The sequence below is a fragment of the Nelumbo nucifera genome, chromosome 1 (genome assembly GCF_055504915.1).
Source record: "Nelumbo nucifera cultivar China Antique chromosome 1, China Antique-T2T, whole genome shotgun sequence".
Taxonomy (NCBI): domain Eukaryota; kingdom Viridiplantae; phylum Streptophyta; class Magnoliopsida; order Proteales; family Nelumbonaceae; genus Nelumbo; species Nelumbo nucifera.
This window is the reverse complement of record NC_142649.1, coordinates 188,594,134-188,619,992: the sequence shown is the minus strand read 5'-3', so window position 1 is coordinate 188,619,992 and position 25,859 is coordinate 188,594,134. Positions and strand designations below refer to the sequence as shown.

Sequence of the window (25,859 nt, the reverse complement as noted above, 5' to 3'; positions counted from 1 at the left end):
CTCAGAGCACATGACCCATAGCTCCACCATTTTTTCCTCTTACCAGATCTGTTCTGGCAGAGACAGGGTCTTGATGGATCCCATGTTCCCATTCCTGGGAAGGGGTCTGTCAAGATCAGTGATTCCATTTCCCTTCCCTCTGTCCTTCATGTTCCCAGATTGAGCACTAATTTGTTATCTATTAGTAGTTTGATTAAGAACCTGAACTGTTCAGTAATTTTTTCTCCTGGTCATTATATCTTGTAGGATCTAGATTCAAAGAGGACGATTGGAAGTGGTCGTGAAGTGAATGGAATCTACCTCCTGGATGTGCTTCCTCCTCATCAGAGTCATCATGTCAATAGGTATAATGAGTCATTTGCCTTTTTCTTCTGAGTCTTTTGTTTCCAAAGCTATTTAAGCCTGTTAGTTTGTCAAGTCTGAAATGTGAAGGTTGTCAACTTGGAAAGCATTGTAGACATTCCTTTAAAGCTAGTAATAAAAGGTGTTCTTCTTCTTTTGATGTTATTCATTCTGATGTGTGGGGACCTTATCATGTTCCTTCTATGGGTGGTTATCGATACTTTCTCTTATTTGTGGATGATTTCTCTCGATATTCTTGGGTTTACTTGATGAGATCCTGGGATGAGGTACCATCCTTGGTAAGGCAATATCATCAGATGGTCCTAACACAGTTTGGAACACGAATAAAGGTGTTCAGATCAGACAATGCTAGGGAATATTTTGAAAAACACCTTGCTTCATATCTGCTAGAATATGGTTTTGTCCATCAGAGCAGTTGTTCCTACAGTCAAGGCAGAATGGTGTTGTAGAAAGGAAGAACAAACACATTGTTGAGATTGCAAGAAGCATGATGATCACATCTACAGTTCCAATTCGCTTTTAGGGTGATGCAATTCTCACAGTAGTATATTTGATTAACAGGGTGCCCTATCGTGTACTTGGATTCAGCACTCCATTCAGTCTTCTTTTTCCTGAGGGGGAGATGTTTCATATTCCTTTCAAGGTGTTTGGGTGTGTCTGCTTTGCACATATCCTTGGTCCTCACCGCTGCTATGATCCAGTCTCTGGGAGTCGGTATGTTACTATGGATGTCACTTTTTTTGAGTCCACATACTTCTTGAAGAATCCTTCTCAGGGGGAGTGTTTTGGGGAAGTGAGTGAGCAGTCTATCCCTCTCCCAATTCCAGTCCCTATGTCCACTCCTGTGTCTGATCCTCTTGTGTCACCTACCTTACCACCTCCCTTGCGTCTTGCTTCTCAGCATTACTCATGATAGAGACTTCACAGGGAGGTTGATTCCATTGCAACAGAACTCATATCACTTCCTGTCAGTTCCTTGGAGACTCCAGATTCAGTTGACATGGATTCAGGTATTCCTCTTAATCCCTCTATTGTTTCAATTCCCATTGATTCTACTAATCCCGTTACAAATAACCTGGACCTCCCTATTGCCCTTAGAAAAGGGAAGAGAAAGTGTATTGCTCATTGTATTTCACAGTAAATATCCTATAGTAGACTTTCCCCTTCCTATCGTGCTTTTCTTCCCTCTCTTGACTCTGTGTCTATACCCAAGGGTGCCAGTGAGGCTCTCTCCAAACCTGAGTGGAAGACAGTTATGCAGGATGAGATGGAAGCTTTAATTAAGAATCAGACATGGGAGATTGTGGACCTACCTGAGGGCAAGGAGACTATTGGATGCAAATGGGTTTACACAGTAAAATATAAGGCAGATGGAAGTATAGAAAGGCACAAGGCTAGAGTTGTTGCAAAAGGGTACACACAGACCTATGGCATTGATTACTTAGAGACCTTTGCACCAGTTGCAAAGATGACCTCTGTTCGGATACTTCTTTCTCTTGCTGCCACATACTCTTGTACCCTATTTCAACTTGATGTGAAGAATGTTTTCCTAAATGGCGATCTGCAAGAGGAAGCGTATATGGATCTTCCTGTTGGCTTCTAAAGTGATGCTGAAAAGGGAAAGGTATGCAGGCTTAAGAAGTCACTTTATGGCTTGAAACAATCTCCCAGAGCATGGTTTGACAGGTTCAGGAAAGCCTTGGTTGCTTTTGGCTACACTCAGATTCAATTCGATCATACCTTGTTTGTGAAGCGAAGGGGATCCTTGGTGTCAGTCCTAATTGTTTATGTGGATGATATTGCTGTCACAGGGAATGACCTAAGTGAGATTGATTGTTTGAAGAAGAATCTACACAAAGAATTTGAAATTAAGGATCTTGGAGAACTTAGATACTTCTTAGGCGTTGAAATCGCAAGATCAAAACATGGAATTTTTCTCTCAAAAGAAGTATGTCCTGGATCTTCTTCAAGAAACAAGGAAGCTTGGAACAAAGGCAATCAGTACTCCTGTTGATCAGAATCACAGAATTAATGCATCAGAAGGTGAGCCAATAAAAGACATTGGGAGATATCAAAGACTTTGGGGCGGCTGCTATACTTGTGTATGACAAGACCAAACATTTCCTATGCAGTAAGTGTGGTAAGTCAATACATGCATGCTCCACGAGTCCAACATTGGGAGGCTATTGATAGGATTCTTGCTTATCTGAAGGGACACCCGGGCAGAGGCATATTGTTTGTTGATCATGAACAGTTGAAACTAGAGGCTTATACAAATGCAAATTGGGCAGGATGCCTTGATGACAGGAGATCTACTTCAGAAGTATGCACCCTTGTTGGGGTAACCTTGTTTCGTGGAAGAGTAAGAAACAGACAGCGGTGGCAAGATCAAGTGTTGAAGCTGAATACAGGGCCATGGCACATGGAGTTTCAAAACTTCTCTGGATCCGTTCCCTATTGGGAGAGATTGGTGTACAGGCAGAAGAACCTATGATGTTGTATTGTGATAACCAGGCAGCAATTAACAATGCCCATAACCCAGTTCAGCATCCGGACTAAGCACATTGAAGTTGATAGACATTTCATCAGAGAAATGATAACTTATGGGGAAGTTTGTCTCCCATGCATTACTTCTGATCTGCAGCTTGCTGATGTTCTCACAAAAGGTGTTGCAAGGAACAAGTTGGAGCATGATCTACATAAGTTGGGAATGTGTGACATTTACTCCGAACTTGAGGGGGAGTGTTGAGTTGGGCCGATTTCTAGTTATTGGGCCCAGTTGTTTTGTTCTTATTTTAAGTTGTTAAGTTAGGAAGTTGTTGGGCTTTAGGCCCATTAACTTTTGTTTTTTAAGTTGTGACTGTTCAGCTACTTTAGTAGCTGTCCTACTAAGGGCATTCTTGTAATCTTTCATTCTTTTAAGTTAAGTATAAAATATAATGAGGGGTTGGTGGCCAGGACTAATTTCAATTCTAGTTAGCATCCCACTCTTTCTTTCCTCTCTTTTTCTTCTCTACTACTAAAACTCTTCATCTTCTTCTTCTTTCTCCTCACAATGAATTCATCCTGATTTACAAACAGTGATTTCTACTGCATACATGAGTGGATAGGAATACAAGTATTTATGATTTGTATAGTGCAACCTCTCAAAAAAACCTTTAACCTATAGAGGAGAAGCAAGAAGGGCCTACAAGACAGCTTTAACAGGAAATCACCTAAGCCTCGTATTAGAAGTATGCAAGTGTGTACATGATCTATGTGAAACCAAAAGGGTATTATATAGAAATTGGGATATCTATGCACTTTTTGGGAAAGCAACCAATAAAAAAATGCACTTTAATCCAAGACACATAACCACAACTTACTTTAATTTTTCCATCTTGTGATCCAGATGCAAGCATTTCAGAATCTCTACTAAAATCTACACAAAGGACAGCATCATCATGCATCATAAAAGCATCCTGTGCAAGTTCAGAGCTTGTCAGTAAATCCATTTAAAATATTTCATTCTCCTTAATAACTAGAATATGATAGGAGAAATATCTATACTACATTCTGTCAACTTAGCAAAACCAAAACAGAAGAAAATGTAGTAGCAATGATGACTATGGCAATAATGAAAACAATGATAACGATGAAGGACTAGCATCAAGAACATTATCCATAAGCCTCTTAGAAGTCTTATTGATAATTAGCATGATTGAAAAGCTTTATTAATATGATAGAATAGCAGTCCAATAGGTGAAACTGGAATGTAACAGCCGTGGGCTAACAACACTACACATACTCTTCATGACTGTTACAAGGCCTTTACTACGTGGTTCCAGACTTGGGGCTAGGGGTGCAACTTGGGTGGGCCCAACCCAAGCCTGGACCAACCCATCCCGTAATTTTACACGGGCTGGGCTTGAATTTTCAGTCCTCGGGCTGGGCCCAAAAGTTTGGGGTTTTTTATTTTTGGGTTGGGTCCAGGTCTAGCCCTTAGGTAGCCTGAACTCCACCAAACCTTATCCCAACCCAAGCCCGGCCTGACTATGTATATACATATACGCATATCTAAACACATTTGCATCAATCCACATATGCCTACTTTTTTTGGTAAACCATATATAAATATATATATATATACACTACAAAACTTAAAAAATGTATATATATATATAGATATACACTACAAAACTATAGCAACAGAGAAATTCATTCCTTTATTAACTTAAAAAAGAAAAGATTACAAAAAAGTTATGAAAAAACAGACCCAGCCAACTGTATTACAAACTATATTACAACTGAGCCCAGTACATATGTTGTCTTTGAACCCCTTGTTTAGCCAAACCATCTTCCAAACTATTAGATCTCCTAACCCACTTGATTTGAATTGTCATATCTTTTGATAGCCATTTTCAGCACATCAAATCATTTCTAAGCTTCCAAATCACCCCTTCACCTTTATTTAACCCCCCACCCCAATTACCTACTTCGAATCACCTTCAAGAACCAACCTTCCAATTCCTATTATCTTTAGCCACCATTACTCCAAATTCTGTAGCAAAGAATTCTGCACTTACAGAATCACCTTGCTCAATTGGGCATGAATACAAAGCACGTATAATACCACCCTCATATCTTATCACACCTCCAATTCCTGAAGGACCTAGATTGCCCAGACTACTACCATAAAAGTATTTCAACCACCCATCCATTGGGAAAGACCACACTTCAAGGGGCTGATTGACCAACCCAAGCCCAACCCGGGCTTGAACCCAACCTGAGTGCATCAAATTTCAGTGCAAACTGGGCCCAGGTTGGGTAATTCGGGATTGACCTTGGGCCCAGGCCTAAGAATTGGACCTGGGTTGAGCTTAAACCTGGCCCAGCGCACCCAACTTGCACCCCTATTGATGCCCCTCAAATCAGTGATTTAAAAGGCACGCCTAGGCGCACAATATGTGCCTCGCCTATGTCCCAAGCAGAGTATTTTCAAAAAGAGTTCACCTAGTGCACCTTGTGCTTCAGCCCAGGCATGCGCCTTTTGAAAAACTGTACATTTTTTCTTTTCTTTTTTTTATTTTTTTCTGTTTAGCAGTTGGGATGGGGGCGGAGCCCCTAGACGCCCAACCAAGCCCCTCAAGGCAAGCCCAAACAAGTCTATCAGGGTCTTAAATTCTTAATCCCTATAAAAAAGGTTTAATAACTTTAAGTTTCTTTTAAAAATACCTTTTATTAGGATGAATGAATGAGCAACATTAGCAAATATGGGGTTTTCGGAGCTTCGGTGCCTCGAGGAGCTTGGTACAAAGGTGACTCATAGAATCAAGAATGCATAATGTTTAACATCACATTACCTATTTGAATTAATGCAATTGGGAAAATAATAAAAAGATTAAGAGTTTACATGCTTGAATATGTTTTATATGTTTCGTTTATCAACAAAATATATGTTTTATATGCTATGCTTGATTTTATTTTTAAATATGTTTTACATGTTATGTTTATAAATTTTTATTTGAGATAATAGGTTTAAAACTTAAGTTTATATTTTTAATTAATATAATGTGTTTAATATTTTTCATAATTTGCATTTTTATTATTTTTTGGCTTTTTAGGCGCATGCCTCACCTTGCACCTTGGGCGCAAAATGGTCCTTGCACCCTTTTTTTTTGTGTCTTTAACTTTAAAACACTGCCTCAAATATACCATTGAAAAGCTTAGCATTTCTTGAGGAAAACAACAACAAAAAGAACTTCAACAGCATTATACATGTGTTCTTCTAGGAAAAAATTACACTTGGAGAGAATTATCACAATTAGCTAAAAAACGACAAGAGGCACCTCTTTCAGATAACTAACAAGGTTGGATTTCTTTTATAATGGATATAAGAATAAACCTTACAAAAAATCCATCTACATGTATTCCACTTCTATACAGTGATTTAACAATGAACAGGCAAGACGCATTTCAAGGCCTACGGCTCACCTAGGCCCAAGCACAACCCCTTTAAACAAATGTGTGCCTAGTGCACCTTGCACCTCAGCCCAAGCATGCACCTTAGCTAAATGTTGCACTTATATTTTTAAGCTTCGTGATCGGGTCAAAGGGCTCTAAGCTTGTCAATGCTCCAATAACCCCCCTTTTTGCTAATATCATATAATCATCCTTCTTAAGACAAGACATTTTAAACAATTAAGGAATTATCGTTAAATTACAAAATCAAAGTTTAATTATGAATTACGGATTCAAGACTCTAGCATGGATTTGTTTGGCCTTGAGTCAAGGGGTTCATAGAATTAGAGTAAATGCGATTGGGAAAGAAATAAAGAGATTGAAAGTTTCACGGGCTTGAATTGTTGAATGCATGAATATGTTTTATATTTTATATTTAATTTTGTTTTTACATTTTCACTTGGAATATGTTTTATATGTTATGTTTATATATTTAAATTTGAGCTAATAGGATTTTTAAAACATATAGTTTAAAATATAAGTATGTATTTATTTAATTATACAATTTGAATATTTTTACTTTTTAATTTTTGCAACTTTTATCTGATATTTTAGCTTTTTTTTAAATATTTTAATTTTGTTAGTAAAAGTAAACATTTTTGCTAAAAAAATATTACATTTTTTATCAGCAAAAAATTAGTTTTGTTTCATTCAAAAGAAAATAGTGACAGCAGTGCTTAGTACAACATGAATATATAGTAGATAAACCCTTTCCTTATACCCAAGTTACATAGAATCCCAAAACAGGTTGTCTTGTAACTCCTTGCTGAGCAAGGGAGTCAGCAAATCCATTTGCAGTCCTACTAATCCACTTAAATTCTGCCCTATGTCCTTTGCAACCTGTTCCACTTCCCTTATCACATGGCTAAGAGTCCATGTGATATGCCAGCTTGTGTTTGCCCAAGAGATAACTACTTTTGAGTCCCCTTCTACCTCAATCAATCTCAAGCCCAACTGTTTTTTTTTCCAAGAAGAGGTAAAGTATGATTTTTCATTAAAAGAAAAGGAAAAAAAAGAACCATACAAAAAGACTAAGCCGCTATCCCATCGGTACTTTCAAAAAGATTTACAGAATCAAAAAGGGAATTAAACTCTGAACTTTTTAAGTTATGACCAAGAAAACAATTTGCCCGCCATTTTTTGCCATACATCCTCCTCTTGACTGCCCTTGTTCTGGAAAATTCTGGATTTCCTCTCCTGCCAAATAGACCACAACATATTTCCAGGAATCATTTGCCGAATAACCTTTCCTCTTTTGTTCAGACCTTGTAAATGCCACCAAAACTTTTCCAGTGACACCAGACATCAACCCTTGCAGGCAAACAAACTGTATACTTTCACCCAGATGCTACAAGAGAAATTACAATGTAAAAACAGGTGGTCAACAGTCTCCTCTCTGTTACAAAGAACACAATCTGAAGAATCGATTCCCACACCTCTCTTCAAAAGATTATCCTTAGTCAGAATCTTATTGGAATAGTCTGACCATAGGACAAAAGCAATTTTTGAGGGGATTTGATTGCACCAGATTAGTTTCATAGGCTCAGTTTGGAAAGAGTACAAATGCAAATATGTACGGTGCAAATACATACAAAACAATACAAAATATAAGGTTTTGCACTCTACATATTTGCATTCGTACTCCTTCCAAACTGAGCCATAGGAAACTCCAAAACTCCTTCCCTAGTAAGCTTGGTAATAGAAAGAGCTGACAGAAAACTGCATATCCTTCCCACCCAGCCACACTCTTCTCTTTTAGGATCAAAATTAGTACTATAAAGCTTTTGCAGCAGATGAGCAAAAGGTTCAATTTCCCAGTCATTTAAAGCTCTTCTGAATAAGGGATTCCAAACACAATTTCCACTGAAAAGCTGCAAATAGTCTGCTACCTTTGCTTCCTTATCCACCGCTAATGCAAACAGTTCTGGGAAATCATCTTTCAACAAGCTACCTCCACACCAGCAATCCTTCTAAAATCTGATCCTGGTTCCTTTTCCCACTTCCAAACTGATTTCTTTGCTAAACTGGCTATAGCTTTTCTCTATCCATTTCCATACCAAGCAACCATAAGGCTGACTTGCTTCACCTGGCTCCCATCCTCCATTCCTTAGACCATATTTTGCTTTAATAACCCTCCTCCATAAGCTATTCTCCTGCTGCCTAAATCTCCAAAACCACATGCCAAGAAGAACAATATTTAGATCTCTCAGTTTTCAGATTCCTAGACCTCCATTTTTCTCGTGCCTGCAGACCCTTCCCCAGCTTACTAAATGAATCTTCTTATTGTCCTTCCAACCTTTCCATAAGAATTCTCTCATTTTCTTTTCAATCAAGGCTGCCATCCCAGCTGGAATTGGGTTCATGAAAAGTAAATAGATTGGGATCTGAAGATCAACAGTTGAAAAAACAAAATATTACATCCTAATCAGGTGTTAATGTAACACCTATAAGCATACTAAAAGTCTAAAACACAAATACAAGTCAAATCAAATCATCCAAATTACAACTTTGAAACTCCAACAGTTCCCCAAGCCTGTTCCCAAGGTCTTCTTTATCGACTTGTTTGAATTCTGGCAGTACCAAGACCCAGTCTGTTACAGGCTTGCCAACAGCTGCCACCAGCCTATCCAGATTCCAAGCTGTCTTCAAACACTTTTCTGTTTCTTTCCTTCCACATGTTCCAGCAGATTGCATAAGGTATCAGCTCCAAATCAGCCTTGCTCTCTTGCTACCTCTGAACTTTGGCCATGATGAGAAAACCTCTTAAGGAGATCTTGGCTGAAAGTTTCTTACCCCAAACAGTGCTGTGAAGAGATTCTATATGAAACCAGAAACCTTGCAAGATATGAACAAGTGACTGACTGTTTCATCTCGTTCTTTGCACAGGAAACACATACTAGCCATGTTCAACCCTCTACTCTTCAAGCGATCCACAGTAAGACACTATCCATAGCAACAAGCCATGCAAAAGCTTCTACCTTAGGAGGAACCAGGTTGCCCCAAATACCTCCAGCCTGGTTTAGGCCTAATTGGTTCCTACAGAGAGTTAGATGACAAGACTTCACAAAGTATTTTCTATCTGAGCATTTCTTCCACCATAGTTCATCCCTTGACTGGGATGAAACCTTCACCCTTTCTAGTTTTTCCAAAAGTGCAATGCATTCTTCACTTTCCCTGTCAAGTGATGGTCTTCTGAACCTTGGACACCAAACCAGGTTGCTCCCCTCTTCTCTCATAACAGTTAAGAACAGTCACATCAGCCTCAGCCAACCTATACAACCTTGGGCGTAATTCACACAACTTTCCTATCCCACACTAGTCATCTTCCCAGAACCTGATGGAAAAAAATGTGTAGACCAAAGGAAGGAGGAGGTTTGAGGTTTAGAAAGGTGAGGGTTTTCAATTTCTTTTTAAACTTTGCACCTTGCTTCAAAAAGGCACACACCTCACCTAGTGCCTTGCATCTTGGGTGCTTTGCGCCTTGCGCATTTAAAACACTGCTTCTATACGCTCAATGCAACTCAACTGAACCTTATTCCAACTATTTGTGGTCACTAAACAAACCATGTTTCATCATTCCATTCTATCAAGGACCCACATCCACTGCAGTAGCCAAAAAAAGGACCACATCCACTGTAAGATCATAAGACCTCAAATCTTCTTTAGATACATCTTCTTCTACAGGTTATAAGGAAAAAAATAAAAGAAAATTAAAAGGTTTCATTCTTTTTTTTTTGTGAAAAAGGTAAGGTAATTTTATTAAGAATATAGAGAAGGATACAAATAGGCCCCCGGAAAGAAGGCAGGCCCAAGAACCAGATTACATTACAGCTCAAGGAGATTTCTAGAGTTCAGCTGGGCTCCAATCTCCCTAGTTTGGAAACCATTTACAGAAGCAATCCAGGAAACCACTTTCCCAAAGGAATTAGAGATGAGGCTGTCTATTCCTTTGGCCTGTCGGCATTGGAGATGCGTTTAGGTACAATGAAGGAAAGATAATACAAGTATGCTTGGCTAGGGGACTATAGATTGCTCAATCTCTTGGGCATGAAAGGATAAGAGGTTGAAGGAGACTTACATGTTGTGGTGGGCTGGATGAAAGATGGTAGTGCCCTTTGGACATACCAGAAGAATCTAAGGGATACTAGAGCACTAGCAGCAATTGGGAACACTTCATTCCATTGGGTTAGAAGGTCTACTAATGATTTAACTCCCTTACTAGGAGACAGGTTCAAAGGGATGACATATATTGGGGGTTGGGGCTTATTTTTCCTGAGTAGAGTAGTTAAGGGTGTATGTAGGGATTGTATACATACAGACCGCGATTTCTTTTTTTTTATTTTTCCCTTTGTCTACTTTGTATGTTTTTGCATTACCATAACCAAAAAATTATTTGAGTTGTGAATCAAAAAAATTGTCTGTAGTAATCCTGTATAAAATCAACTTAAAATTGCAAATATAATTCCCTCAGTTCCAGGAACTGTAAAACTGTAAAGTTATCTTTATGTTTAATGTTAAATTTGAAATATATCCAAGAAGATAATAGATAGACATCTCCATCTACGATATATTGTTTAAAAAATATCCTTCTAGGATATAAGACTCTTGGGGAAAAAGAAAAAGGAAAAACTCACGTCAGCCTGGTACTGAAGATCCTTCTTGAGCTTTCCACTTATTTGGTCCCAAACCTGGAATTGCTCCAAAAATTAGTTAACATATGATGATCCTTGAAAAACAAGGTATGAACAATAAGAATGTCTCTAAATCAACTATACCTCAATAAATCCATCAACAGAACAAGAAACAAGAAATTGCCCGTCTGGGGAAAAACGAGCACATTCTGGATGACTTTTCTTTCCAAACTGGGAAAAAGAACACCATCAGAAGCATGTTAATAAGATAGTACAAAATTGAGGAACATGACAAGCGAATAAGAGTATGTAATGCAATTAGTGCAAGACCTACCAAGTCTAGTCTCTTTTCTTTGACAACTGGTGCAACGGCATAAGTTTGACCAATTAAAGTTCAACCATTTTAACAAGCATGCAGGTGGAGAGGAATATAAATTGTATAGGAAAATAAAGGATTTCCTTTTACTCTTATTTTTTATTTAAACAAACATATGAAGAATTTGTCCTCTTCCAGATAACAAAAGTGGCATGAACTTCACCAATGTGATTATCATTTAAAATTAGATAAAAGCATATAAAATTAGTGCTCCACAAGGAAGTTAATGCTGGATAACCTTCCACAAAAGAAAAATAAAAAAATAACATAAAAAAATATCACTTTACCTTTTCAAAAAAAATAACATAAAAATCAGGTGCGAAACTGCAAAAGAATTGAGGTGCAACTTGGACTAGGCTGACCCAAATCAGGTTGGGTTGGGTTGAAGATTGGTTTAGGGCCAGGTTTGAACTTTGAAGAATGCCAGCCTGATATAAAATCAGGTTGGGTTAGGGTCAACCCAATCCAAACCCAACCTTTTACTCTTATAAATATATATTCTTGTAATATTATGTATGATACACATTGATTTTATGTATTTAAGAATGCCTATGTGAGAGGGGGAGGAGAGTGAAGGGTGGTTATTATAAACTATTAATATAATATAATGTCTATGTATCACTTTTATATGTAATATGTGCTTGCATGAATATGACTATTTATGCATATGTTTGTAAATTTGGATTGTAAGATTCCAAACCCAAACCTAACCCAACCAACTCGATCTCATGATTGGGTTGGATGACTGGGATCAAGGTTGTGTTGGGTTAGGGTTAGACTTGAGGTTTTGACACATTGAGTTGGGCTAAGGCTGTCTTCAACCTGAGCCAACCCAGCACACAAGTTGCATAACTAACAAGGTTTACTATCATATCAATGGCTCTTGTTTCATAAGTCAGAAACCACTTTATCATCATATAAAGCTCATTCAATTTGGATTATAAGCTCTTCAGTCAAACAAGTCATTTAAGAGCACACAAGAATGAACAAATTTTGGATTAAATATTTCCATGACTTTCCAGTACAAACAAATTTTGGAGCAACATGCCTGTTGGGAATAAGCATAGCATGTAAGTGATTCCAGAGTTTCATAATAAGAGAAACATGAATACAGCACTAGAACATCTCACATCAAATCTGAGGAAGAAATGTTAGTTACTAAGGAAAGGAAGTTCATTTTTTGAGCTTATAATAGTAAAATAGGCATTATTAAACTAAATTATTCAGTTTAAGTTAATATACTGGTTTCTTTTATTACTTACCTCATTTGTTAGGGTTCAATCAACATATATATTACCTAGAAAAAACTGGAACTGCTAATAATGGTGGAAGAACTCAATTTATCCAATCAAAACATATTGATTATTTTCATCATTATCTTCTTCTTCTTTCACCCTTTCTTTTCTTTTCTTTTTGCCCTAGGACAAAAATAGAGGCTCAACCCCTCTATTTTCTGAAAATTCTCTTCTTTCAATTTTTTTCATGAATATGTTTATTTTCTATGTTTCAAATGAAACTTATACATTATTTTATGAACATTATAGACAATTAATAGTGAAAAATGGTAAAATACCCTAGGACTCGTGGTTTTATTCCAGAAAAATAAAATAAAACATCACCTAGGCAACTAAGCGACAATTAATAGTGAAAGATTGCTTTTATTCAGAGAAAAAACCATCACCTAGCCTCACTGAGCACCTAGAAAACTATGCCTCTAGGGACCACTTCCTTACTTTGACAATCAAGAAATACAAAGATAGCTTAACATGTGGAGCAATGATTTCACATGGTCACAACACTTTCTTTTGACCTTCCAATAAAACACGACATGCTATCAACCAAACGAAAAAACAATTCACCTAGTGAGTGCTTGCCTAGGTGATTTGGTTTCGATGTGTTCACATGGTCACAACACTTGCAATCCTCTAATAAAACACAGGCATACTATTTAATTAAACGAAAAAATAGAGAATGCCTCTAGGATCTAATACCTTACTATGACAATTTAGAAATATCAAGGTAGCCTACCATGTTGAGCAATTAGTTCAAACAACCAAGACACTTTCATGCAACGCTCCAATAAAACACAAACATGATATCAATCAAATAAAAAAACCAAATTACTTAGCAAGTGCATGCCCAAGTGATTTAGTTTTGATGAGTTCACATGGTCATAATACTTTCTTGAAACTCTACAATAAAATGAAAAAATAGACTACCTCTAAGATCTACTACCTTACTATGACAATCAATAATTACCACAGTAGTCAAATATCTGTTGTAATGTGCTCACATTGTCACAATACTTTCTTGTGACTCTCCTCCAACAAAACACTAACCTGCTACCAATCAAAGGAAAACCAAACCACCCAATGAGTGCATTCTTGGGTGATTAGACTTTGATAAGTCTTCATGGACGCAACACTTTCTTGTGACCCTCTAACAAGTCAAGAACATGCTAATAATCAAATTTAAAACAAACTCATCTTGTGAGTGCATGGCTAGGTTATTTGGCTTTGATTAGTTCATATGGTCACAACACTTTTTTGCAACCCTCCAATAAAACATAGACATTCTATTATCAAATGAATGACGAAATTACCCAATGAGTGCATGCTTGCTGTTGCTACCCCAAGTGATACATGAACTACCTGCTATCGTATGATAAAATGGAGATACCTCCGGGATCCACTACCTAGTAGGAATATCAAGAAATACGAAGGTAGCCTAACATGTGGAGCAATGAGTTCACATAATCATAACACTTTCTTCTGGCCTCTAAAAATCCCCAAGCGTGCCATTAGTAAAAGGACAAACCAAATCACCCAGCGAGTGCATGCCTAGGTGATTTGGTTTTCATTTCACATAGTCGAGACAATTTCTTGCGACCATCCAATTAAACACAAATGTGCTATATCAATCAAATGAAAAGTCAAATAACCTAGCAAAGGCATGTCTGCCATTGCTACACCAAATGACACAAGAACTCACTATCGTATAAAGTAGAGACTACCTCTAGGGTATACTACCTAACCATGACAATCAAGTAATACCAAGGTATAGCTTAACATGTAGAGTGATGCCTAGGCGATAAGGCACTCATAGAGGGTTACCTCAATTGCCAAGATATTTTTCTATACAATGCTCTTGGATATTTTATATTATTAACTTTCTTAGGTTATAATACTAAAACAACAATTAACTAACTTTTTTTTGATAAATGAGAGTAATTTTATTAAATCAAATAACAAAAATACAATCAGCCTAGGAGGCACGAGATGTTACTCCCCTAGGACTGAACCATATACACCAAAACTGCCCAAGCCTGAGACACAATTACAAAGTAGCCCAAAATAGATCTCCCCTTGACACCCCCTGCTTGGCCAGAGAATCAGCCATTGCGTTTGCTGATCTTCTAACCCACTGAAACCTGACAGTAATATTCCTTGTCATCCATTTAACTTTCTTTAACAGATCCCTGTAGCCCCAACAAGCTATTTCTAGGCTTATTAGCCAGCCTACTACTACCTTGGAATCCCCTTCTACTAGCAAATTTGTCACTCCAATTTGACTAGCCATCTGTATACCTTGTACTACTGTTAATAGCTCTGCCCTTATTGAATCACCTTCACCCACTAGTCCTGAAAATAGAGACAACATATTGCTGTCTTTGTCTCTCAGAATCCCACCAATTCCCAATGGCCCTGGGTTCAAAATTCAATTTTACCACACCATCCAGTGGGGGAAATCCATTTAGCTTGTGATTTGAACTTGGTGGAGACTGTAGCAACCATTGCAGCCCAATTTCTCCTCAAGTCATCAAAGGAGTAATCTGCCAACAAGTGTGAAGATTTTAACCATGAAATAGTCCTTGTCAATATGCATTCCTTGATTTCAGCAAGACTTCTTTCCTGTTCTTGAAATATTCTAGCATTTCTCTCCTCCCATACAGTCCACAACATAGCAGCTCTGATACATTTCCACACTAATTTTACCACACCATCCAGTGGGGGAAATCCATTTAGCTTGTGATTTGAACTTGGTGGAGACTGTAGCAACCATTGCAGCCCAATTTCTCCTTAAGTCATCAAAGGAGTAATCTGCCAACAAGTGTGAATATTTTAACCATGAAATAGTCCTTGTCAATATGCATTCCTTGATTTCAGCAAGACTTCTTTCCTGTCCTTGAAATATTCTAGCATTTCTCTCCTCCCATACAGTCCACAACATAGCAGCTCTGATACATTTCCACACTAGCTTCCCTCTTTTTGTCATTCTCCCAAAAGCAGCCGGAGTGAACAGCAACTTTACTCCAGAGGGCAAATTCCACCTGCACCCAAATAATGAAACAACCCAGTTCCAAATATTGGTAGCAAAGGAGCATGATATCAGCAAATGGTTATAGTCCTCACCCTTCACTTTACACAGAGAGAACAAATTAGGGGACAAACACATAAAAGGTTTCTTCTTTTGCAAGTTTTACACAGTATTGATCTTACCATAATAGGCTTCCCAACAGAACACTGCTATTTTGGGGGGAATTGGGCTTGACCATACCTCTTTAATGGGGAAGATCTGAGAAGAGGGATTGGAGCAAAGGGCTTTAAAGAAAGAAGCACAAGTGAATGAGCCAACCGAGGTTAGGGACCAGACTCTTGTATCCGGGTTAGGGGGGTCCAAACACACCGAATCTAGAAGCAACAACAGCTCTAAAACACAAAGAAATTCTTCATCCCTTAACCCTCTTTGAAACCCGAAATCCCAATTTAAGGCCAAAGGGCAAACTGGGGGGTGGGGGGGGGGGAAAGGAACCAAGAAATAGGTTTCTTTTTAAAGAAGGAGATGGAATAGAGAGAAGGGAAACGATCTTTTAGGAGTTGAGAGCTCACCCAAGTATCTTCCCAAAAAAGAATGGAGTTTCTAGAGCAAGCATCATACCTTACAAAACTGAGGAACTTAGAGAGAATGCCAAAGATAGCCTTCCAAGGTGTTGTGAGCAAAGCCCTTCGGGATACTCCCGCACCCCAACCTGATTCGGAACAGCCATGGATACTTTTCACTACTTCATGCCACAACCTCTCCCTCTCCAGGGGCCACCTCTAAAGCCACTTACCTAAAAGAGCCTCATTCTTGTTCGCCATGTTCCCTAATCCTAGGCCTTCTTCTTCCTTACTCCGACACACCACCTCCCACCTAATCAAATGATCTTTTTTCTCTTCACCAGGTTCCCATAAGAAATCCCTCATTAGTTTTTCCAACCTCTTTGCCTCTCTTTTGGGAATTCTAAAGACTGACAGGAAGTATAAAGGCAAGTTGGCTAAAGTCACTTTAATCAAAGTAACTCTACCCCCTTTAGAAATATAGTTTCTCTTCCAAGTTGCCAATCTTTTTTCGAATTTTTCCACCACCGGGTTCCAGAACCTACTTTCCTTTGGATTTGCACCTAATGGAAGTCCTAAGTAGGATAGAGGCCACTAAGAGCAAGTGCATTCTAGCAAGGCTGCAAAAGACTCCAACTCCTCTCTGTTCAAGTGAACTCCCACAACACAACTCTTCTCAAAATTTACCTTTAAATTTGAGGCCCTCTCAAAGTGAATTCTTAGATCCTTTAGATTCCTTACCTCCATCAAATCACAACCTTCACAAAAGATTAGTATGTCGTCTGCAATTTGGAGATGGGTTACTGTCTGTCTCTATCTATTCTCCACCCTCTTAGAGATCCGGCTCCATCTGCTTCTGAGAGGGGTCTACTAAATGCATTAGCGACTAAAGTGAAAAGGAACGGTGACATAAGGTCACCTTGTCTCAGACCCCTACTAACTGGGAAAAAATCAGTAACCACCCCGTTGACTAGGATGGAATATTGGCAATTGGACAGCCAACCCTTTATCCTTTTGCACCATTTATCCCCGAACCCACACTTCCTTAGCACAAGTAGTAAGAATCCCCAATCTACCAAGTCATAGGCCTTTTCAAGATCAAGTTTACAAACAAAACCTTGACGCCCCAATCTCCTCATCTCCTCCACACATTCATTTGCTATTAGAATCTGATCTACGATTTGTCTCCCCTGAACAAAAGCTCCTTGCGCTTGGCTAATAAGACAAGGAAGCACCTTTTTTATCCTCAAAGATAAGGCCTTAGCCACAATCTTGTAAACACTAGTCACCAAACTAATAGGTCTAAAATCCTATGGATGCTTGGCCTCATTCTTCTTGGGAATTAAGGCTAAAAAAAGTAGCATTGATTCCACAACTCACCACTGGATTATCCTCAAATTCCTTAAAGACCTCAATTAAATCTTGTTTGACTACATCCCAACAGTCTTGGAAGAAAGCGATTGTAAACCCATCTGGCCTTGGTGCTTTTGACCTGTCCATTGAGAAAATGGATTTTCTGATTTCTTCCTCCTCGAAATTCCTTTCCAGCCAACTACTACTCTCTTCTGGAAGCCTCTACTAGGTAATGCCTTCCAACTCCACCCTAGGACTTGGGGGTCTCCTCAAAATAGATTTGAAGTGGTCAACGAAACAATTGGCTATCCTCTCTTGGGTATCAAAGACTATTCCATCCACTTCCAATTTGGACACTAGGTTTTTCCTTCTCCTTCCATTGGCTAGGTTATGAAAGAATTTAGTGTTCCCATCTGCTTCCTTAATCCATTTACATCTAGGCTTCTGCCACCAAGAAATTTCTTCTCTCAAAACAACTTCATCTAACCCTCTTCTTAGTTCCCATCTCCGATCTCTCTCCTGAGGGATTATGGTTCTTTGGGACTCCTTCACATCCAAATCCTCTATTTGGGTCAACAGAGAGGATTTCAATTCTTCTATTCACCCAAAATGCTCCCTATTCCACTCCTTCACAAGTGTTCGCAATCTTTTAAGTTTTTTGTGAAATCTTACCCCTTTCCACCTCACCCCCCTTATGTCTTCTCTCCACCATTCCTCAACCTTCTTCACAAAGTCCAGGTGAGTCAGCCACATGTTCTCAAACCTAAAAAGTTGGGGCCCTTGCCTAAAAGGCTCCTATCCTAGGCCAATGGGGCAGTGGTCAGAAGTGACTCTCGGTAGAGCCCTAGTTATCAAGTCCGCCCACTTATTTTCCCAGCTTTCATTGAAGAGGAATCTATCTAATTTGGAGCAAGTTGGTGTCTCCTGAAAGTTGGACCAAGTTTAGAGGGCTTACAGCATTGGGAGTTCTTTTAATTCACAGTTATTAATAAAATCATTGAATCCCTACATGCTAGTTGTAATGACCTATTGGGGATTATTTGATTCATTCGTAAATCAAATTACATTGAAATCTCCCCCCAAGCACCACAGACCATCCCAAAGTCCTTGTATCCCATAAAGTTCTTCCCAAAAATCATTCCTCCCTCAATAATTGCTTGGTCCATACACATTAGTTAGTGCCCAAGTAAATCCATCCTCTACCATCCTGAATTTTAACAACACTGAAAATTTTCCTACCAGCTCCTCCACCACCTCCACAACATCCTCTCTTCAAAAAGTAACCATTCCCCCTGAAGCCCCCCAAGAAGGTGCTGAAACCCAGTTTATTCCTCTAGATTTCCAGATACTTCTTGCCCAACTTCTATCAAAATCGGCTAGTTTGGTCTCCTGTAGCATCACTATATCCGGCCTTTCCCTTCTAAGGAGGTCCTTAATTAGCCTTCTCTTCCTAGCACTCCCCAGCCCCCTTACATTCCAACTGATGATTTTCATGGAGATAAAAGATTTGGCATCCCCTCCTACGATCAGGCCCCTACTTGGAGGCTTTCCTTCTCTCCCCTCTTCCTCTGAACTCCAAATTTCCTTATATATTTGATATCAACCTTTCCACCTCTGATCTTTTCTTCTTCCTTCGGCTGTTAATTACTCCAGATCTGTCTAACACAGCTCTTGTTTTATTTTGCCTTTCCGAAAGTCCTTGGTTTTCCTCCACAGGTTCCTCTATTTGCCTATACTCCTCAAGGAGAGCACAAATATGTCCCCAAATCTTCTCTAATTCCTCTTGCTTCTTTCCCATAATTGATTCATCCCCAGCTTTTTTGCTACTTTGAGCCTCTGTTTTTACTAAACCTTCTTGAACCCCATACTTCCCTACCTCTTCCTCTTTTCTCTTATACTCCTCCAAAAACCTACAGATCTGATCCCAGATCTTCTCTAACTCCTCTTCCTATAATTCTCTTCTCCTTTCCACTTCCTCCCATCCTTTACCCACCTCCTTGTGCCCGATTAAATATTTTCCATCCATGGTTGCTGCAAGAGTACCTGTTCCAAGCAGAAAACCCACATCAATACCAAAAACCAAATTGACAATATTACCTGACAGGTTGTGGGAAGAGGCCAATGGATCTTAAGAAGCAAAACAAAGGGGCAAGATCGCATCTACTCCTTCCAAAAGAGGTGACTATGGGTCCTCGTTGTATTCAACCAATATTGTTTTATTCCTTGCATTAGAATCCACCTTTAGATATTGTCCCCTGATTGAAACCACTGTGTTCGGTGACCGAGGTATGTCCTGTTCCTCTAGTCTTCTATCAGCGCCTTGGTGCTCTAGCGAACTGGGAGCAAAATTAGGAGTCGGTAGCCTTTGCCTCTCCTTTGTAAAAGCTTTGGTAAACCCCACTTCCATAAGTAAGGGGGAAGGTTGAGAAAGCCTTTCCTGAACTAAGACTTTTAAATCCGAGTCGCCGTCTTCCAAAAAAAGCAGCTTGGTATGTAGGCTCTCATTATCACTAAGGGGGTTGGCCTTTTACAGTTCTACGCTTCCAATACTTGAAGCACCTTCAAACTCTGAATCTGAGTTGCTTCCTTCCTCCGTCTCACAGTCCTCAAATGCATCTATGGTGTTCTGATTTTTTGTCACCGGAAAGAGGGAGAACCTTGTCTCCACTATCGTCGAATGATGCTTCTTGAACCTCAGATCGCACCGTTCCGAAGAGAAGCCCTTTTTCTTCAAGATTGGGACCCATGCCCAGTTTAGGTTTGACCCACCACTGCGGCAAACCCTACTTCCTGTAGGCGTTGGTTGCGAATTGCTCAAGGGAGACGATGATAGACCAGATTTTTGGTCCATCATCTCCCCATCTCCTTTGGTCTCGTGCCTACTTAAAAGGGCATGTGGCATTTTAAGTTTTGGGTCCACCCGATTTAAGTTAGTCGGCCCATTCATTTGACTATACCCATTAGGTCCTAATGGGCCTAGGCCCAATACCTCTATCCCCTTGCCAATCACGTGCCTACTTAAAAGGGCGCATGGATTTTAGATTTCTGGGCCCACCCGAATTAAGGTAGCCAGCCCATTCACTTGACTAGGCCCATTAGGTCCTGATGGGCTAGGGCCCAACCCCTCTATCCCCTTGCCAATCATGTGTTTACTTAATACAACATGTGACTGGCCTTGGTTTAATGAGCCAAACTGAACCAGCTCACAGGACTAGCTCAAACCCTAAAACCTTGCCGACCTTTGTTCATCTTGTTTTGAAATTTGAACTAAAGCAAACCTGACTCCAATTAATTCCCCTGTCACCAACTAAACATAGGACCTGCCATCCTCAACCCACCCTGCCATGCTGACTTTCCCCAAGTGTTAAGTCATCATCTTTTTTCTCTTTTTTCTTGGGAACCTCAGTTGCCTTAACTTCTTTTGTGGAGACTACTCTACCTTGCAAACCATGCAACCAAGCCTGTTCTGCCCCTTCATCTTCCTCCCTTCTTCCCTCCTTCCATAGCTAGGCTTCAATGGAGGTAGCAAGCCAAATGGGGTAAACTACACCATCTGAAACAACCTCTATCTTCCTTGGAATGTCATTGGGTTTAACACCACCTAACATCACTGCAACTGAATAGAGATCACAATCAAATACACCATCTAATCTTGCCTCGCAGACTACAGCTATTGACTGTAATACTTCCTCCTTCCAGAGGTTGAAAGGTAACCCAAGCAATCTGACTATTACATTGTCCTCGATCAAAAAACTTTTGGTATTGGAGAGAGGACACCTTTCGAGACTGTGGCAGCACCAGCCCCTGAGTGAATAACTAGAGCTGAAATCTCTACTTTATCTTCAACCAGATCTAATAAGGCTTTACAAGAGGCATAAGGAGTAATCACCATCGGCTTTTGCAGGTTTAACTCTTTGAGTATCGCCTGTGCAATACCTCTCCAATCCTTCGGTGGACTTGAGGTTTCCACCACAAATTTCTTCCCCCAGTTCTCCTCTTCTACTGATGCTACTAATTTACAGCTTCTTTTTCCTTTTTCTGCAATAAACCAGTTTCTGTCTCTAGGTTCTTTCTCTTTCTTTTGCATACCCCCTTTCTTTTACTTTGTTGCATCCTCTACTTGTTTTGTTTTCTGCTGCTGAATAAAGTCTCTCAGTACAGCTGTGCCACTGCCTTCCAACCATTACCCCTTCTACTCTCTGGGAAACAGACCACCTGCTTCTTTCTTCCTCCAAAGAATTCCTGCAAAGTTATGTAGCAACCTTCTGCATTCTTTTTGCATTCCAACTCATACCTCTTTCTTCCATCAAGGTTGAACTTAGTAAAGTTCATATGTTTACCTTTATAGCTTGCTTCTGAAACAAACTTCTGCATCCATTCGATCACTTCAAGACCTTCCAGTAATATTGTAGCTCTCTTTGCCTCCCTAATCTTCAAACTCTGCTGCCCTCTGATCCTTATCTCTTCCAGAATGAAAACTTTTGCTTCAATCTTTATCTCTTTCCTCCATTTTGCAACTTCTACAAACCTGTTCTCCATCTCTCCTTTATACCTGTAGATATCCTTGGTCAAATTGAAAGGCCCTAAAGCGGATGGTAACTGGAAACTTATCAGGTTGAATTGATGTGGATTTCTCAATAGACCACCATGTAACCCTTTTGCTTGTAGAAGACAACTTCCTCTTGAAAATTTTTCCCAGCTAAAAATGGATTGACTCCAGTGAAATTGGCGTGGACACCGGCAAAACCCTTTGCAGCCAATTGACATGGACTATGAATCCGGCATAAAAGAAATGCTGAATTGGGTTGTTGTACATGCATTGGGGCCATTATGCTCTCTGAGGCTGTAGACGAACACCGCTGCCGCCGATGCGATCTCCGGTGATTCACCCAAGAAGATCAACAGTGGCTTCGACAAGATGTATATTACTGCTAGTGGAATCCCAGTTATCAAACTATTTTTTGATCAATAAGAGAATATTTTATTGGAGCCAATTAAGAAGATTACAATAGGGTGGGAAGGTTCTTCCCACCAATTACAACTTTACAGTTTTTCCCAAAATATTTGATGCCTGACAACCCCTTGTTTAGCTAGAATATCCGCCATCCCATTTGTTGTTCTTCTCACCCATTTAAAGGTAACATTCAACTCCCTTGCAAAGCTCTTGATGTCCCAAATTGTATGTCTATAGATCCAAGGATTTATACTAGTTTCTTTTTGATAAACAACAATTATCAAATTAAATTGTTTAGTTTGAATTAAAAATACTAGTTTCTTTTTATTACTTTTTATTTGTTAGGGTTCAATCAAGATGTATACTGTCTTGAACCCTCAAAGACTTTCAAACCTAAACTAATAAGCATGGAAGAACTCTTTTTTTTTTTGATAATTAAGAACTCAATTTTTTGTCCAATCAATTCATATTTATCTTCTTCTTTCATTTCTTTTCTTCTTTTCCTAGGAGAAAAATGGAGGTTCAGACCCTCTATTTTCTAAGATTTCTTTTCTTCCCGTTTTTTTGTGAATATGTTGATTTTTTATGTTTTAAATGGAGTTTACGCACTTTTTCATGACCGAGTAAAAATGCACGCACGTTGCACGTGGCAATATCAAATGATGATGATGATAATAGTCAACAATCAAATGAACTTATTGGTTGAATCATTAACCTATTTAACCAGGAAAATGGACTATGATTAAGACATTAGTTCATTTTTTTTCTTCATATTTTAGCCATTTCTATCTTTACTAACAATAGTTATTATTTTTTAAGCATATTTTTGTTCAATATGAAGAATATATAATATTAATGCATGTTCAAATTCTTCTATAAAAATTATAAAAAATTCTATACTTTATTTTTTTATTATTTAATTTATGAGATAATAAAAACTACTCATTTACCAAGGGAAAATGCAATTCCAATATATTGTTTGAATATTGGTTTTTAATATTGTGGTCAAATTAATTATATTATATAAATATATCTATATATATATATATCATTTATATAATATATATGTTATTTATTATTTATTTATAAATATGTTGTTTATATTGCACTTTTGTAAACTTCATATATGATGAAAATAGTTGAAAAAATACTTATATTTTTTGTTTTTCTTTATTTTAACTATTATATTTTCTTTTTCTTTTAATATTTTTTTTAAATTAAATCAGATCGTATCAGATTCGGATATCCGACATTTTGATCAGATTCAAATTTTATGAGATCTGATCAGATCTTTGGATCGAATCAAATTCGAATATACCCTGATTCAAATCCAATTTGATCTATTTGCATCCCTACCAAACCACATGCCTACAATGACCTAACTAATTAAATCATTGAACCATGTGACATGGTTAGTGGGGTCATGTGTTAGACATTAATGCCCTTTATTTTTTATCCTAATTTTTATCCCATTTCTATCATTAATGAAAAGAAATTCTCATTAATCACACTTTTTTTATATGAAGAATATATAAAATTATATAATGTAGCTTAAATCATCTACAAATTTCTACATTTTCTATAATTTTATGTGGTGTATTATTTCATAATAACATCATGTGTTGATCCATTTGACATGAACAGTTGAACCACTAACCCACCACTTGGATGGAAAAACCATTTTTTTTCAGTTGATTTTGAATAATGTATTACATTTTCATCATCAATAAAAGTAATTCTTATTTTCGCATTTACTTATCAAATGATGATGATGATAATAATCAGCAATCAAATGACCTTACTGGTTGAACCGTTAACCTATTTAACCAGGAAAATGGACCTATTTAACCAAGAAATTGGACTATGATTAAGACATTAATTCATTTTTTTTCTTTGTATTTTAGCCATTTCTATCTTTACTAACAATAATTCTTATTTTTTCAAACATTTTTTGTTTAATATGAAGAATATGTAATATTAATGTATGTTTAAATTTTTTATAAAATTTATAAAAAATCTATATTTTATTTTTTATTATTTAATTTATGAGATAATAAAAACTACTTATTTACCGAGAGGAAATGAGATTCCAATATATTGTTTGAACATTGGTTTTTAATATCGTGGTCAAATCAATTATTTATATATAATATTTATACAATATATATGCTATTTATTATTTATTTATAAATATGTTATTTATATTGCATATTTGTAAAGTTTTTATATGATGGAAATAGTTGAAAAATACTTTTATTTTTTGTTTTTACTTCAGCTGTTATATTTTCATTTTCTTATAATAATTTATTATTTAAAAAAAATAAATCAGATCATATCAAATTCGTATATCCCACATCTTGACCAGATTCGGATTCGAATAAATATTTATGAGATCCAGTCAAATCTTTGTATCAGATCAGATTTGAATATACCCTGATTCAAATCTGATCTAATATGTTTCCATCCCTACCAAACCACTTGCCTACGATAACTTAGCTAATTAAATTATTGAACCATTTGACATGATTAGTAGGGTCTTGTATTAGACATTAATGCTCTTTATTTTTTATCCTAATTTTTATCCCATTTCTATCATTGACGAAAATAATTCTCATTAATCACACATTTTATATAATGAATATATAATATTATAGAATGTACCCAAAATTATCGATGAATCTTTACATTTTCTAGAATTTTATGTATTTTATTATTTAATAATAACATCATGTGTTCATCCATTTGACATGGATAGTTTAACCCAGACCACTTGGATGGAAAAATAATTTGCTTTTTCGGTTAATTTTAAATCATGTATTCCATTTTCGTCAACGATAAAAGTAATTCTTATTTTCACATTTATTTTGTTTAATATGGTGAATATATAACAATAGAATTGTATCAAAATGCTTTATACAAAGCTTATATTTTTCTTTGAGATTATATATATATATATGAATGTATGTATTTATTTATTTACTTAATATTCGTTACTTAGTTATGGCATCATAAATTGACCCATTTAACCCAGAATCTTAGATCATTGACTTACCTACCATCTAGATACATAAATGGTTTCATTTTCAAATTGGTTTTAAATTTGGCATTTCATTTATATCATTGATAAAATAATTATTATTTACCATACTTATTTTTGTTTATATTATTAGTATATAATATTATAGATGTGTACAAAATTGTTTTATAGTTTTTGTACCATTCTATTTTAAAAAAATTATTTTTAATTATATATCATGGGTTAAGCTATTTGACCTGAAGGTTGAACCACTAACCCACCCCCT

General features: G+C 37.5%; 1 protein-coding gene across 1 annotated transcript in view; it reads right to left on the bottom strand.

Annotated features, from left to right (window-relative positions):
* SMU1 (transducin family protein / WD-40 repeat family protein) overlaps window positions 1-25,859 on the bottom strand; it is a 52,005-nt gene that overhangs the window by 14,716 nt on the left and 11,430 nt on the right. The window contains exons 7-9 of the mRNA XM_010257234.3: window positions 11,139-11,225; window positions 10,998-11,051; window positions 3,729-3,824 (exon numbers count right to left, since the gene is read on the bottom strand). Coding sequence (XP_010255536.1) covers window positions 3,729-3,824; window positions 10,998-11,051; window positions 11,139-11,225 — 237 coding nt within the window. The remainder of the gene's footprint in view (window positions 1-3,728; window positions 3,825-10,997; window positions 11,052-11,138; window positions 11,226-25,859) is intronic.